Source organism: Culex quinquefasciatus, chromosome 2, assembly GCF_015732765.1.
Source record: "Culex quinquefasciatus strain JHB chromosome 2, VPISU_Cqui_1.0_pri_paternal, whole genome shotgun sequence".
Lineage (NCBI taxonomy): Eukaryota > Metazoa > Arthropoda > Insecta > Diptera > Culicidae > Culex > Culex quinquefasciatus.
Genome location: NC_051862.1, coordinates 193,943,902 through 193,956,389, shown reverse-complemented (window position 1 = coordinate 193,956,389; position 12,488 = coordinate 193,943,902). Strand labels below are relative to the sequence as shown.

At 40.1% G+C, this 12,488-nt stretch overlaps 3 protein-coding genes across 3 annotated transcripts; all 3 read left to right on the top strand.

Annotated features, from left to right (window-relative positions):
* The first annotated feature begins 2,623 nt into the window (after positions 1–2,623).
* Positions 2,624–3,830, top strand: LOC6034909. Its single transcript, XM_001845124.2, has 2 exons — positions 2,624–3,127; positions 3,181–3,830. Exons 1-2 carry the CDS (start codon positions 2,674–2,676, stop codon positions 3,795–3,797), a joined length of 1,071 nt encoding a protein of 356 aa, XP_001845176.2. The 5' UTR covers positions 2,624–2,673; the 3' UTR covers positions 3,798–3,830.
* A 120-nt stretch (positions 3,831–3,950) lies between these two features.
* Positions 3,951–5,223, top strand: LOC6034910. Its single transcript, XM_001845125.2, has 2 exons — positions 3,951–4,533; positions 4,588–5,223. Exons 1-2 carry the CDS (start codon positions 3,978–3,980, stop codon positions 5,205–5,207), a joined length of 1,176 nt encoding a protein of 391 aa, XP_001845177.2. The 5' UTR covers positions 3,951–3,977; the 3' UTR covers positions 5,208–5,223.
* A 163-nt stretch (positions 5,224–5,386) lies between these two features.
* On the top strand, positions 5,387–10,418 carry LOC6034911. Its single transcript, XM_001845126.2, has 3 exons — positions 5,387–5,829; positions 5,946–6,332; positions 10,148–10,418. The coding sequence occupies exons 1-3, from the start codon at positions 5,448–5,450 to the stop codon at positions 10,246–10,248; spliced, it is 870 nt and encodes a 289-aa protein (XP_001845178.1). The 5' UTR covers positions 5,387–5,447; the 3' UTR covers positions 10,249–10,418.
* Positions 10,419–12,488: the final 2,070 nt, after the last annotated feature.

The window sequence follows — 12,488 nt, the reverse complement described above, 5'->3', positions numbered from 1 at the left end:
CGACTCCTGGTGAACTCGAAGCGGAGTCAGGTTGAACATGTTCCACAACCCAGCAGAATCCGAAGCTTCTGTTGCTGCTGAACGTGACGTGCGATGCAAGCTGGGAGAGCAAACAAAGAGTGTTCATTATTTATGCATTTTATATTCACAAATTTGTATCTACTTCACTGATTTTGGCCAAGTTTGCTCTTGCTCTTCTTTCCCTCACGTAACACCTGGACTGGGGGAGTTGGATTGAAAAGGTAAATCCGGTGACATACACGTGCTTTTCGGCAAGCAGCCACGTGGTGCTGAGCTGGAAAACGAAAGTCTCAGCCTGGTTTGTTGATCTTTTCAGTTTTTGGCCGAAGGGTGCGGGCTTTTGCCAGGCCAGAGATTTGCTTGATGGAATTTTAAATTAGTTTTTATCCGAGGATTTTTTTTGTGATACTCGTCAACCTAGAGTCCACGTGCGCCCAGGCCAGCCTGAGGGTGCAAAAAGTGGAAAGTTTCTGTTTGAAAAAAATAAAAGTTCGTGATTATACACCAAATAATGTTAAGGCCAGCTACACGAGTGGAAGCTCGAGTCCCGAAACTCCGAAAGTCAAACAATCACAGTGCGAGTAAAAAAGTGTTGTAATTATTCTGCTGAAACTGGGAGTGCTTCAGCGGAATCGAATAAATAATGCAGGGTTTCGCTTCTGATGATGAATGTTCGCCAAATTGGTAGTTGAGTATGTCAAAGGGGTCTTGGGTCTCGTGGCGCAGGGGTAGCGGCTTCGGCTGCCGATCCCGATGATGCTATGAGACGCGGGTTCGATTCCCGCCTTATCCACTGAGCTTCTATCGGATGGTGAAGTAAAACGTCGGTCCCGGTTTCTCCTGTCTCGTCAGAGGCGCTGGAGCAGAAATCCCACGTTAGAGGAAGGCCATGCCCCGGGGGGCGTAGTGCCAATAGTTTCGTTTCGTTTATGTCAAAGGATCAGATTCCAAATTCAAATGAGCTTTTTATTTTCAGAATTCACAAACAAAAAAAAAAGACATACACTGGTTCAATTGGTTTGGCACTTTCAAATGCTTCACTGTTAATTATTTAATTAAAGAATTTAAAACATTTCATGGAAAAATGATGAAGTTGTTTATGAAAACAAAATGAACATTGAAATTCGTTGTATGATTAATCCTACATAAGCTATAATAGGAAGGACTTCCAATTAAAATAATATGATTGTCAGGGTATCAAAATATACAATTTTGAATAAAAAAGCTGTTTCGTATACTATATTATTTTTGTTTTTTTTTAAAACGATACTATTTGTTTGACTGAAATAAGACACTTTTAAACATTTCATAAATTTTGAAATTTCGGACCACAGATCCAAAACAACTGCAGGTGATTTTTTTTTCATAAATTCATGGAAGTTTGTAAATTTCAGATTGTATTTAGCATAGCTTTTCAAATGAAAATTTTGTTAAAGTACACCGTTTTTTATTATAGCAGTTTTTAGGTTAAATTATTCAACTACATTTTCTCTTTTTAACTGTTAACAAAGAGTGTCCATCCTTGTCCATGTTCAAAACAAGAAATAGTCCAGAAACTGAGGAAATTCTCTAAAATTTGCCTTTTTGGACATAATTGATCTGATCTTTGGTAGCTGGGTAAAATTTTCTCAACCGCTAGAAAAAAAGTCGCGACTTTAAAAAATTTAAAAAAGTGTTTCACTTTTTAATATAAAAAATCGATCAATGGTTTCACAGCTAAAAAAAAAGTTGAATTTTTGAATGTTGCCTGGTTGGTTGAATATTACCTCTTTTTTGAGTAATATTAATGTGTAAAAATGTGAACTTGATGAAAATTCCACCTAGTTTTGAACGTTCCCGTAGCCTAAAATGTTTGAAAGTGCATACAGTTAGAAACATCTGTCAAACGCATTTTTTGAAATCAAAATCTGGAGTTTTTTTTTAAAAGGTCCAATAAACCAAATTTCCAGCTTTTGCTTTTTGGGTGTTTTTGAAACCGCCTTGTGTCAGGGGTATTGAAAAACACCCAAAAAGCAAAAACTCAAAATTTGGTTTATTGGACCTTTTTAAAAAAAACTCCAGAAATGGCCCAAGCCAGTTTCTGATCACTCAAATTGGCCGTTAAATTGTTGATTGATGGATTCTGAACGAGTGCTTACTCTGTTTGCCTGTGAATATATATCAAAAATGCTCACAAAATTCTTGTTCTAGGAACTGATAACGAATAAAAAAGGGGGATCTACAAAAAGGAACATGTCTGCCATAGAAATTATGACGTGTATGTTTTGCATAGCTCTTACAATAATTGGCTGATTGCATCTCGTTAGGAAATTCAAGGAATTGTTTACTCCAATTTCATCAACAATAATTAGTCCCCACGTCGGTTTTCTAATTGGCATGTCAGGTTTGCTAAAAAAATAGTCTATTATTTTGCGTTTTCTGGACATCTTCATTTTTTCAACAGAAACTTTATAAAAAGTATTTTTTTGGATTCAAGGTTCGAACCTCGCACTTCTGTCTTAAATACGGTCACATGAATCAATTAAGTTTTGCGGAAAACCCCAATGAGAGATAAGAAGCTCATCGTTTCGGTCCAAGTCTACAATATAAAGCCACTTATTCGCGGCTAGATCAGTAGTAACAGTCTGTAATTGAGTTCGATCGCACAGCAGAATGGAGGTCAAGTTGATAATCTTGCTTGGATGCCTCCTCTCGGTTGGAGTCGTATTTGGACATCGAAACCACGGTTCACACGGATCGTACGGAGGCTGGAATCAGCACGGTGGCGGTGGCCACCACGGTCACCATGGACATCACCGGCATCACCGGGGCCATGGTTGTCCGCACGTGAACTTTGAGGTTAAGGTTCCGGAGGGGTTGGAGGTTTCGGCTATCCAGAAGAATCCCAACGTGACCATGTTCGGGATCGAGCTGTACGTGAACAGGGAACCTGCGGAAGGAAGTCAGTGCGACGTTTGCCAGAATACTACGACGGTCACGTACGGGAAGTTTATCATCGAAGACACGCAGGTTGTGATCAAGAATGGGGACGTTTTGTCTTATATCGTGCTGACCGGGGAGGGATCGAACGTTACCCGGCATCGTATGAAGAAGATGTGGGTTACTGGTAAGGGATTTGTTGGGGGGAACGCGGACAGAACACTTAAGTTTCGATTTCAGATTCCATCATCAACAAGTGCAACTGCGAAGGAACCTCCAACACCCCAGACATTGATCTGCGTTTCTCGGGCAGAAGCACTCCGGTTCCATCGAGTCCAGTTACCGAGGATTCAACCGATCCAACCGGCTTTGGATTCGAAGAAATCGCCAAAGCCCACCAGAACGAGTTGTTTTCCCACGAGGACACCCCGTTCGAGTGCGATCTCGACCCGGTGACGAACCTGTGCCGTCCGGGAAGCCGCGTAGAGCGTCTCTCGGAACCGTCCATGAACTGGCAGCGGGAGGCGCAGATTTTGGCCGCGATCATCGATCAAATGAAGGTTGGCTGTGGCTCGAGCAGTTCTCGGACCAACCAGCTACTGTTGAAGCAGGCTCCTTTCAAGACGAGCAGCGCTGCAGACTTGAAGAACTTTGTCCAATCGTCGCTGGCGGTTAGCGAAGAGTTGCAGGAGCTCACGAACGGTATTCGACGAGTCAGTCCGGGTAAGGGGCGACGTGGTGAAAGCACGGTTGCGTTTGAAATGAGCAGCTACGTGGACAAGCAGAAGGTTCTGTACCACGCGCGGCTGAACAATATGGCCCAGGTGGTGGACTACGATCTGCCGTGTAGACATTAGGAAATGCAATAAAAAGTTTTCGTATAACAGTTACCCTCTCTCGATCTAGATTGGAGTTGAGAAATCCCAATTGAACAGCACAATAGAGTTTTGAAGGTATTGTTCTCGATCTTCCCACCAAGACTTGATTGTGCCAGTTAATCGCCATTGGAATCTTTGTCAAGTGTCCAGAAAACCAAAATGACGCTCAAGATCTTACTCCTCTGTTTGGTAACGATCAGCTGGGTGGCTTGCCACGGACCAGGTGGACATGGTGGCCACGGCGGTGGCGGAGGCTTCCACGGCGGTGGCTATCACGGAGGACACGGCAGAAGACCATGGGGTCACGGACACTGGGGTGATCGCAGGGATCCAGGATGGCGACCGGACGGACATCACGGTCACCATGACCATCGCGAGCCGAAGCCTGACGAGCCTCGACCGGATCCCAAGAGTCCCGATCCATCACGTCCGCAGGTCAACTTTATCGTGCACGAGCCGCAAGGGCTTGAGGTTTGGATCGTTCAACAGCCGGAGATAACGTCGTTTGGGATCGAGCTGTACGTGAATAAGGATTCGAGGGAGACGGGCGCGTATTGCGACCTTTGTGCCAATACCACGGAGGTTACGTACGGGAAGTTGTTCATCGATAATCAGGACGTGCTGGTCAAGAAGGGGGACACCTTGAGCTACTATGCTTGGATTGGTCGGGGTGGTCAATTTACGCGTTCGGGCTTGCAAACTTTGGTGGTTACAGGTTGGTAGTGGGCTCATGATCATTAGAGGATCAGTCTAACCTCTCTTCTTGCAGAATCGATCGTCACCCAGTGCGATTGTGGCACATCCAACATCGAGGACATCGATATTCGAATCAACGACGATTCGGACAAGCGCACTGGGCGCGAGGCGATCTTCACGCGTAAGGCCGGCCAATCTCCACGAGTTGGTTTTACGACCACTGAAGCCACCGATCCGGACAAGATTCGCAAGGAATACCGCGAGGACATGATCAGCGAGTGCGACATCGATCCGGAGCAGTGTCAAACTTCAAAGGCGGAGGCCAAAACGGATCGCGCGATCCAGGATCCTCACCGGGAGATCGTGATCTTGGAGGACATTGTCGAGCATATGAAGGGAGGGATCTGCTCGCCGAAGGTCTCCAATCAGCTGGTTCTACTGCGACAGGCTCCGTTTGCCGCGAATGGGGACGGAGATCTGATGAACTTTGTGCGATCGTACGTCGGGATCAGCGCTGAGCTGCAGAGTCTGGGTGAGGGGATTGTTCGGGTGATTCCGGCCAATCCCGGAGTTGGACAGGGCGTTGTGTTTGAGATGGGCAGCTACGCGGACAAGCAGCGGATTTTGTACCATGTTAGAGATAACGAGTTGAAGCATATTGTCGACTACGATCTGACGGAGAATAGCTATTGAAGATTGTAATTGTTTATTTTAATGTGTGATTTTTTGTTATTTGTAATGATGAAATAGACGTGGTTCTTCGAAATCCCCCTCAACGATTGATCGCTGTTTATTATTTATTCTAGATAGAGAATGACCTCTGACGATGTTTACCCTCTCTCAAGATCTATAACAACACTTGAGCACACTCTTCCCCACAGAGAGTTCAGTTGATCGCGTGATCTCCTCTCGAGTGGTTGTGTTTTTAAAGCGATGAAGCTGTTTCTGTTGATCTCTCTGTGCTGTGTGACCGGTTCGCTGGCCGGAATCTGCCAAGATGCGTTCAAGCACTCGAGTGATCTTTCGCGGCCCTTCTTCCAGGTCGTTGAAGGGCAGGCCATAGAGATCTACTATCAAAAGCGGGCCAACCAGGAGATGTTCGGTATCAAAATCTACAAGAATCAAGATATGCGCAAGAAAGATCTTCACTGTGACCTGTGTGTGAACGCGACCCAGGTCGAGGACGGGTGCTTCAAGATCAAGAGCACTGTGCTCCCCGTTGGACCGAGGGATGTTCTGAAGTACATTACGATGTCCAAATACACCGGAAAGCCCGAGGTCAAGGTTGCTCCAACGCGGACAGCGGAATTCACCGGTAATCCTACGCACTTTTTATTATCGCTCCAAGGCATAAATCGCCTTATCGAGCTTCACTGAACTCTGCTTATGTTGATTTTATTTGTTCGTTTCACCCCAACCCAACAAAAACAGATTACGTAATCCCCGCATCTTGCGTCTGCAAGAGCCCACCCGGGCCCGGCTACTGCGGGAAGGCGTCCGACAAAATCACCGAATACCGGCCGCTGTTTGTGTTCCACGAGGGTGCCACCTCGGCTGCGTACCTCCCGAAAGCACCCTCAACCGCGGAGGTTGGCCTTCAGGCGCTGAAGAATGCCAATTTCCTGCCCGCGAAGCAGCAAAAGGTTCCCCAGAAACTGGATTTCAACGTTGAGAAGCTGAGCGAGCGCGACGGGTGCTACGCGCTGGACTTGAACGAGCCGCGCTTTGCCCTGGGGGACCATATCAACTTTGTTGTGACCGGAAAGAAAACCGACGGCAAGAAGATTCGGACCGACCCGCGGAAGGCGTATCTGAACAGTGAGTAGAAAGGGGTATTCGATAGATTTGTTTTTTTTTTAGGTTAAAATCTTCGTGTACAAAAGTTGGTTCCTGATCAAATTAACGTTTTTCGTTTTTAAAAAATGTCCACTTGTTTGGAACATCAGTTCCATAAATCGATTTGGTTGAAGTCTTGCTGCATATAGTGCAATTAAAACGAATTTACAGCTGGACGGATGCTATCAATCAAGCGACCTAAATAGAATCATGAGACGAGTAAGAATGCTTTATGTGTTTTGCTTTCATGGCTTTTTATTATTTATTTCTGAACGCGACAAGACGAGGGTTATCTTATAGTTTAGTGACTTACTAAGGAACTAACCTTGATAATTTTTCAAAGTTTTCTTTTTTTCTATTTTAAAGGATTTTTTATTGATTTTTTTTTAGAATATTTGTCAAAGTTTATTTTGCTTCCACCATAAAAAATGAATCCGGGAGAAAAATATTTTTTTTAAAAATGGTCTTGCACAGCAAAAAGTCTGATGGTAAAATCGCATGCAAAAGCATGCGCATCACCTTTGTCAAAAAATAGGATAAATGGAATATTTGAGCTTGACATAAAGGATAAATGCATATTTGAGCTTGACATTTCGGTCAAACAGGGTAATAAAGGTCCAACACTGCCAAATGAATTTTGTTCAACCCTGACCCTGTTGGAAAAAAAAGGTGAAAATGTAAAAAAAAAAAAAACTTTATTTTTCGAATTAAAAAAAAAATTGCAATCGAAAAGTACCGTAAAACGGGGTGACTTTGATACGTACGTACGGAAGGGTATTGAATCATACTGACCGTGGTAGAGAAATGTTCAAAGTACCTCAAGAAGAACTTTTCATAAAAATTTAAAAAGTTTAAAAAGTTTGTTAACTATAATTAAGAAAATGTGGAAGAATAGCATTATTTAAGAGCGAGTTTTTCACCGATGTGAAACAGGTCGTATCGAGGTGCTCCGATTTGGATGAAACTTTCAGCGTTTGTTTGTCTATGCATGAGATGAACTCATGCCAAATATGAGCCCTCTACGACAAAGGGAAGTGGGGTAAAACGGGCATTGAAGTTTGAGGTCCAAAACACATGAAAAATCTTAAAATTGCTCGCATTTCCGTAAAACTTCATCAATTCCAACTCTCTTAGATGCATTCAAAAGGATTTTTGAAGCCCTTCAAAATGTGCTATAGACATCCAGGATTGGTTTGACTTTTCCTCATAGCTTTTGCAAATTACTGTTAAAAATTGATTTTTTTTTAAAACCTTAATAACTTTTGGCAACAGCCTCCAACACCCATACTCCCATAGGTCAAAAGATAGGTAATTTCATGCACTATAAGCCTACGGTATTAACTTTTTGGCCAATTGCAGTTTTTCTCATAGTTTTTCGATTTTTCTAGAACAAACATTTTACAACGTTAGTTTTTGCCCTGTAGGCCAAGAAGACGGCACTTTTTGGTCTCAATTTTGTCATATTCGGAATCATGGTCAATTTCACGTAAGTTAGAAGTATTGGAGTTGTAATTTTGATTTAAAAAATAATTAAATAAAACATTTTTGAAAAAACAAATAGATCTTATTTACCCTATGATCAATACGTCAAATGCTGTATCAAGTAGGCGAAAACTTGTTTACCCCTAATCCGACAAAATTCTAAATAATATTTTAATTAATTCTAAATTGCATTTTTTCCAATCAAATTCAAAATTCCAACACCTCGATCTAATGTAAAATTTTCTGAGGATTAAGAAAAAGGTAAAAATTGAGACCAAAAAGTGCCGCTATGGAGGCCTACAGAGCAAAAACTAACGTTGTAAAATTTTTGTTCTAGAAAAATCGAAAAACTATGAGAAAAACTGCGATTGGCCAAAAAGTTAATACTATAGGCTTATAGTCCATGAAATTCCCTAACTTTTGACCTATGGGAGTAAGGGTGTTGGAGGCTGTTGCCAAAAGTTATAAAGGTTTTAAAAAAATCAATTTTTAACAGTAATTTGCAAAAGCTATGAGAAAAAGTCAAACCAATCCTGGATGTCTATAGCACATTTTGAAGGGCTTCAAAAGACCTTTCGAATGCATCTAAGAGAGTTGGAATTGATGGAGTTTTACGGAAATGCGAGCAATTTTAAGAATTTTCATGTGTTTTGGACCTCAAACTTCAATGCCCGTTTTACCCCACTTCCCTTTGTCGTAGAGGGCTCATATTTGGCATGAGTTCATCTTATGCATAGACAAACAAACGCTGAAAGTTTCATCCAAATCGGAGCAACTCGATACGACCTCTAGAACAAACCGAGCAGAATCTACAAATACTGCCTCTTAAATCTTCTCAAAGTGTCATGTTTTTCTCAACGAACATGATTTTGAATCGGAGAACTGAATACATGGATTCTTTGGACAATTTTCCACTATGGAAGGTAAATAAGTTTGTAAATAATAAATATCATTTGTTTTTGAAACATTAATAAAAAAAATCCCTCGTTTCATAGGCATTTTCAGTTGAACAAATTTCATGTAAAGTATGAAAAATTCAGATTTTTGTTTCTAATTCAGTTTTAAATGCAATATCTATCGATAATTTTGTACACAAAACTAGTTTTAACAAATTTCCGGCAAAATTCCAACTTTTAAACAATTTTACCTAAAATTTATATGTATTTTATAAAAAGCTTATAAACTTAGTTACCTAAATATGCACATTGATTTTTTTCCTTGAAAACTATATAAGCAACCTTTGTAATGGTACATTTGACGTAAAAATTAAGTTTGATCACCTTAAATTTGATTTTAACAAGAAAAACTATGACTATCAAAGTCACCCCGGAATTCAAGCAAAAATTTTTCAACGTTATTTTTTTAACACTATTGAAAAACTATTTTTTTTCAAAACTGGTGTATGGATCTTGTCTGGGCTACCCCAGTACATGTTTTAAAAATAATTATCTTAAGACAAACCTTACCAGTTGGAAAACATTCCAAAAACGAGATTTGAAAAAGGTTGGTAATTTTGCGCATTTTTATTTGTGCGAAAAGTTTAATTGTAAGAAGTCCTAAGTATTACTACAACTTTGCCGAAGACACAAAATCAGTCATAAAATCCGTTCTCAAGATATTTATTTTGAACATTCAGTTTACCGGACAGCCAGACAGACGCAAAAAAATATGTATGGAAACTTGAAAAGACGAGCTCATGATGCAGAATGGCTTCTTTGGCCATAGAAAAAGTACTCATAAGGTTTTAACACAAATTTACAAAATACAAAAAAAAATCAAGGAAAATGTGTTCTTGGGAGATTTTTTGCCTAAAATGACCTCCAAAAACAAGGACAAAATAAAAATGTTCGAAAAAAAAATTAAAATGTTCGAAATGAGCTATGAGATTTCGGGCATTCGATTTTTTTTTGTATTTTTTAATACGGCTGAAACTTTTTTGGTGCCTTCGGTATGCCCAAAGAAGCCATTTTGCATCATTATTTTGTCCATATAACTTTCCATACAAATTTGGCAGCTTTGGCAGATTTTCAATGAAATATTAAACATTTGTGAAATTTTTCGATCTTTTCGAAAACAATGTTTTTTTTTAATTTAGACTTACATTTTAACAGGGTCAAACATTCAATATTAAATCCTTTTGAAATGTTAGTCCTAATTTAAAAAAAAAATGAAAATTTTGTTTTCGAAAAGATAGGAAAATTTCACAAATTTTACATCACTTAAACGTTTTATATTACCACCAATTCTGTTTATCTATCTACAAAAAAAATCAAAAAATCTTTTAAATATCAACTTTTCACTCTTCTTTCTTCCAGATTACTTCATCCCATCAACCTGCACCTGCCAGCAGCTACCTCAACAGAACCTGGTCAAACCGACACCGGCACCGGCACCGGCAAAGCTGTCCAAAAACTAAACGCAACTCAACAGTTGGCCAACGTCGGATTAAACGCACACTTTTTTTTCATCAGTTTGCTTTTAAAGAGTTGACTTTGCATTCTTAGTGAGGTGCGGTCTGGTTTAATGTTCAACAGTGAGAAGAAAAAAATAAATTCCTTCGTCCTTCAAGTTGGTCAGATAAGCGGATTAATATGTTTTTCTCGACTTTTCTCCATCATCCACCGCGCTGGACTGCTTTACTGTTTTAGTTTGCAGAAAGTCCCCCGTTTTCTAGGAATGGGGTTATTTTCCAGCGTTTTTTTTCCTCTTCATCTTCGAGTTTGGCCCCAACAAACTGTCAACTCATTTATCGGACTTCAAACATCTGCTGATGAACGACCCCATTTCGCCAAAGAAAAAGAAATATTCGCAAAATCATTGTCTCTCCCCAGCTCGTCGTAAAGCACAAAGACTAAAGCTTAGTGGTAGCTTTTAAGAGCGTCCCTTGCCTGTTTCGGGTGCTGCGAAATTTGCGTATAATCACTGGGACTGGTTGCAACTTTTGGTAAGCTTGGGGGGAGGTAGGAGAAAATCCTTTCATCAAACCGAACTCCGAGTTAATCTTTAATTAAATCTGAAAATCAATGCGAAACAAAAGTTTCCCAGGGTAACAAAAAGCGAATCTGAGGGGGGAACTGTAGGGTGATAATGAATGGGGTGTCGATGGGGGGAGTCAAATGAATGGAAAAGTTTGATGAACCTTGGCTGGGTGGAACGAATTACAAATGAGATTACCGGGAATAAATGCTCCTGTCGATCGGCATACTGCAGTAGTGTGGTTTAGTAGTGGGTGGGTGGTTGTGAGCGGGGATGGAGATGATTTTGAGCTGATATCGATTGTATGTCAAAGTCAAAGGATTTTGAATCGGCAGATGAACGGTGTGATAAGGGGTATACTGTGCGTTTCTTTGTGATTGGTATTGCTGTCTGGTTGAAAAATGATAAATTTAACTAAGTATATCTACAAGTTTCAAAATGCTTTTTTTTTGCTATACTAAACAAATAATTTTAATTTACCATATTTTAAATAATTTTAGATTCTTTAGGGCTATGGCCAGTTAGTACTTTATCTAACCTCTTGAAAAAAAAAATGAAAGTGTTTTTTTTCGCAAATTAATATTTTTTTTGAAATATTTGGATTGTCATAGTTAGGTTATACAAAGCCATCCCGTTTTTGGCAACACGATTTTTTTAAAATATTTTTATCTTGCAAAGTAGACATTATAAACTCTTAAATTGAAATAAATTTAGTACAGTCATACTTTATTCTACTGACAACTATAAATTATCATATGCAAATTTGAATGAATTACCAGTACAACATATTTTTTTAACTGCCCTACTATCCTGCAAAATTTTAAAATTTTGAGGATAATTTAAAACGTGTTTAGTAAAAAATATAGAAATATCATTAACATTCTTTACTCAATGAAAGGATCTTGAGTGAAATTTGTTAAATTGAATTGAGCAGACATCTAAAAAAAACAGTTTGGTAGGGTTGAATAATAATAATAAAAAAACCATTATGAATTCCTTTACGTTTATAAATAAATTTAGAAGCTACTTTTTTGTTTTATTTTCTCAAAATATTTACATCAGCTACAAAGTTTTTGTTATTTACATTAAATGAAATTTTCAACATTGAAACCTGGTCTCATTTGTTAATTTTTTTTGCACTTTAATCAATTCAAAATCTAAATCAAATTATTCGCTCTACAGCATTGCCTTGGCGTTCTCAATAGCAAGATTCGTACTCGAAACTAATTGTCCGAAGGCTTGATTTTTGAGGCAATTGCAAACCACTTTTTACACCTTAGCTTCCATCCACCCCGGGATTCAAACTGACGCCCTTTGAATTGTTAGTCCAACTGCCTACCAGCGACTCCACCGAGACAGGACCCAGGGAGACGACTCCTGCACCTGGACTGAGCTAACGAACTAACCTTTTTAGGTTAGTCCGGGGCCAACATTTACTTCACCATCCGACCGAAGGCGTGGTCAGACAAATCTCGTCTCGAAAAATGGCACCGGGACCGTCTGGGATCGAGCCCAAGCCGACTGGGTGAGAGGCAACCACGCTTACCCCTACACCACGGTACCGGATAAAATCCGGCGTCCTACAAAAACAAACAAAATCAAACACAAACGCCACCAAACACCCAAGCTTCCTTTTTGCCCATTTCTGTCGTGAAACAGCTGCAGATCCGGCAGGAAGCT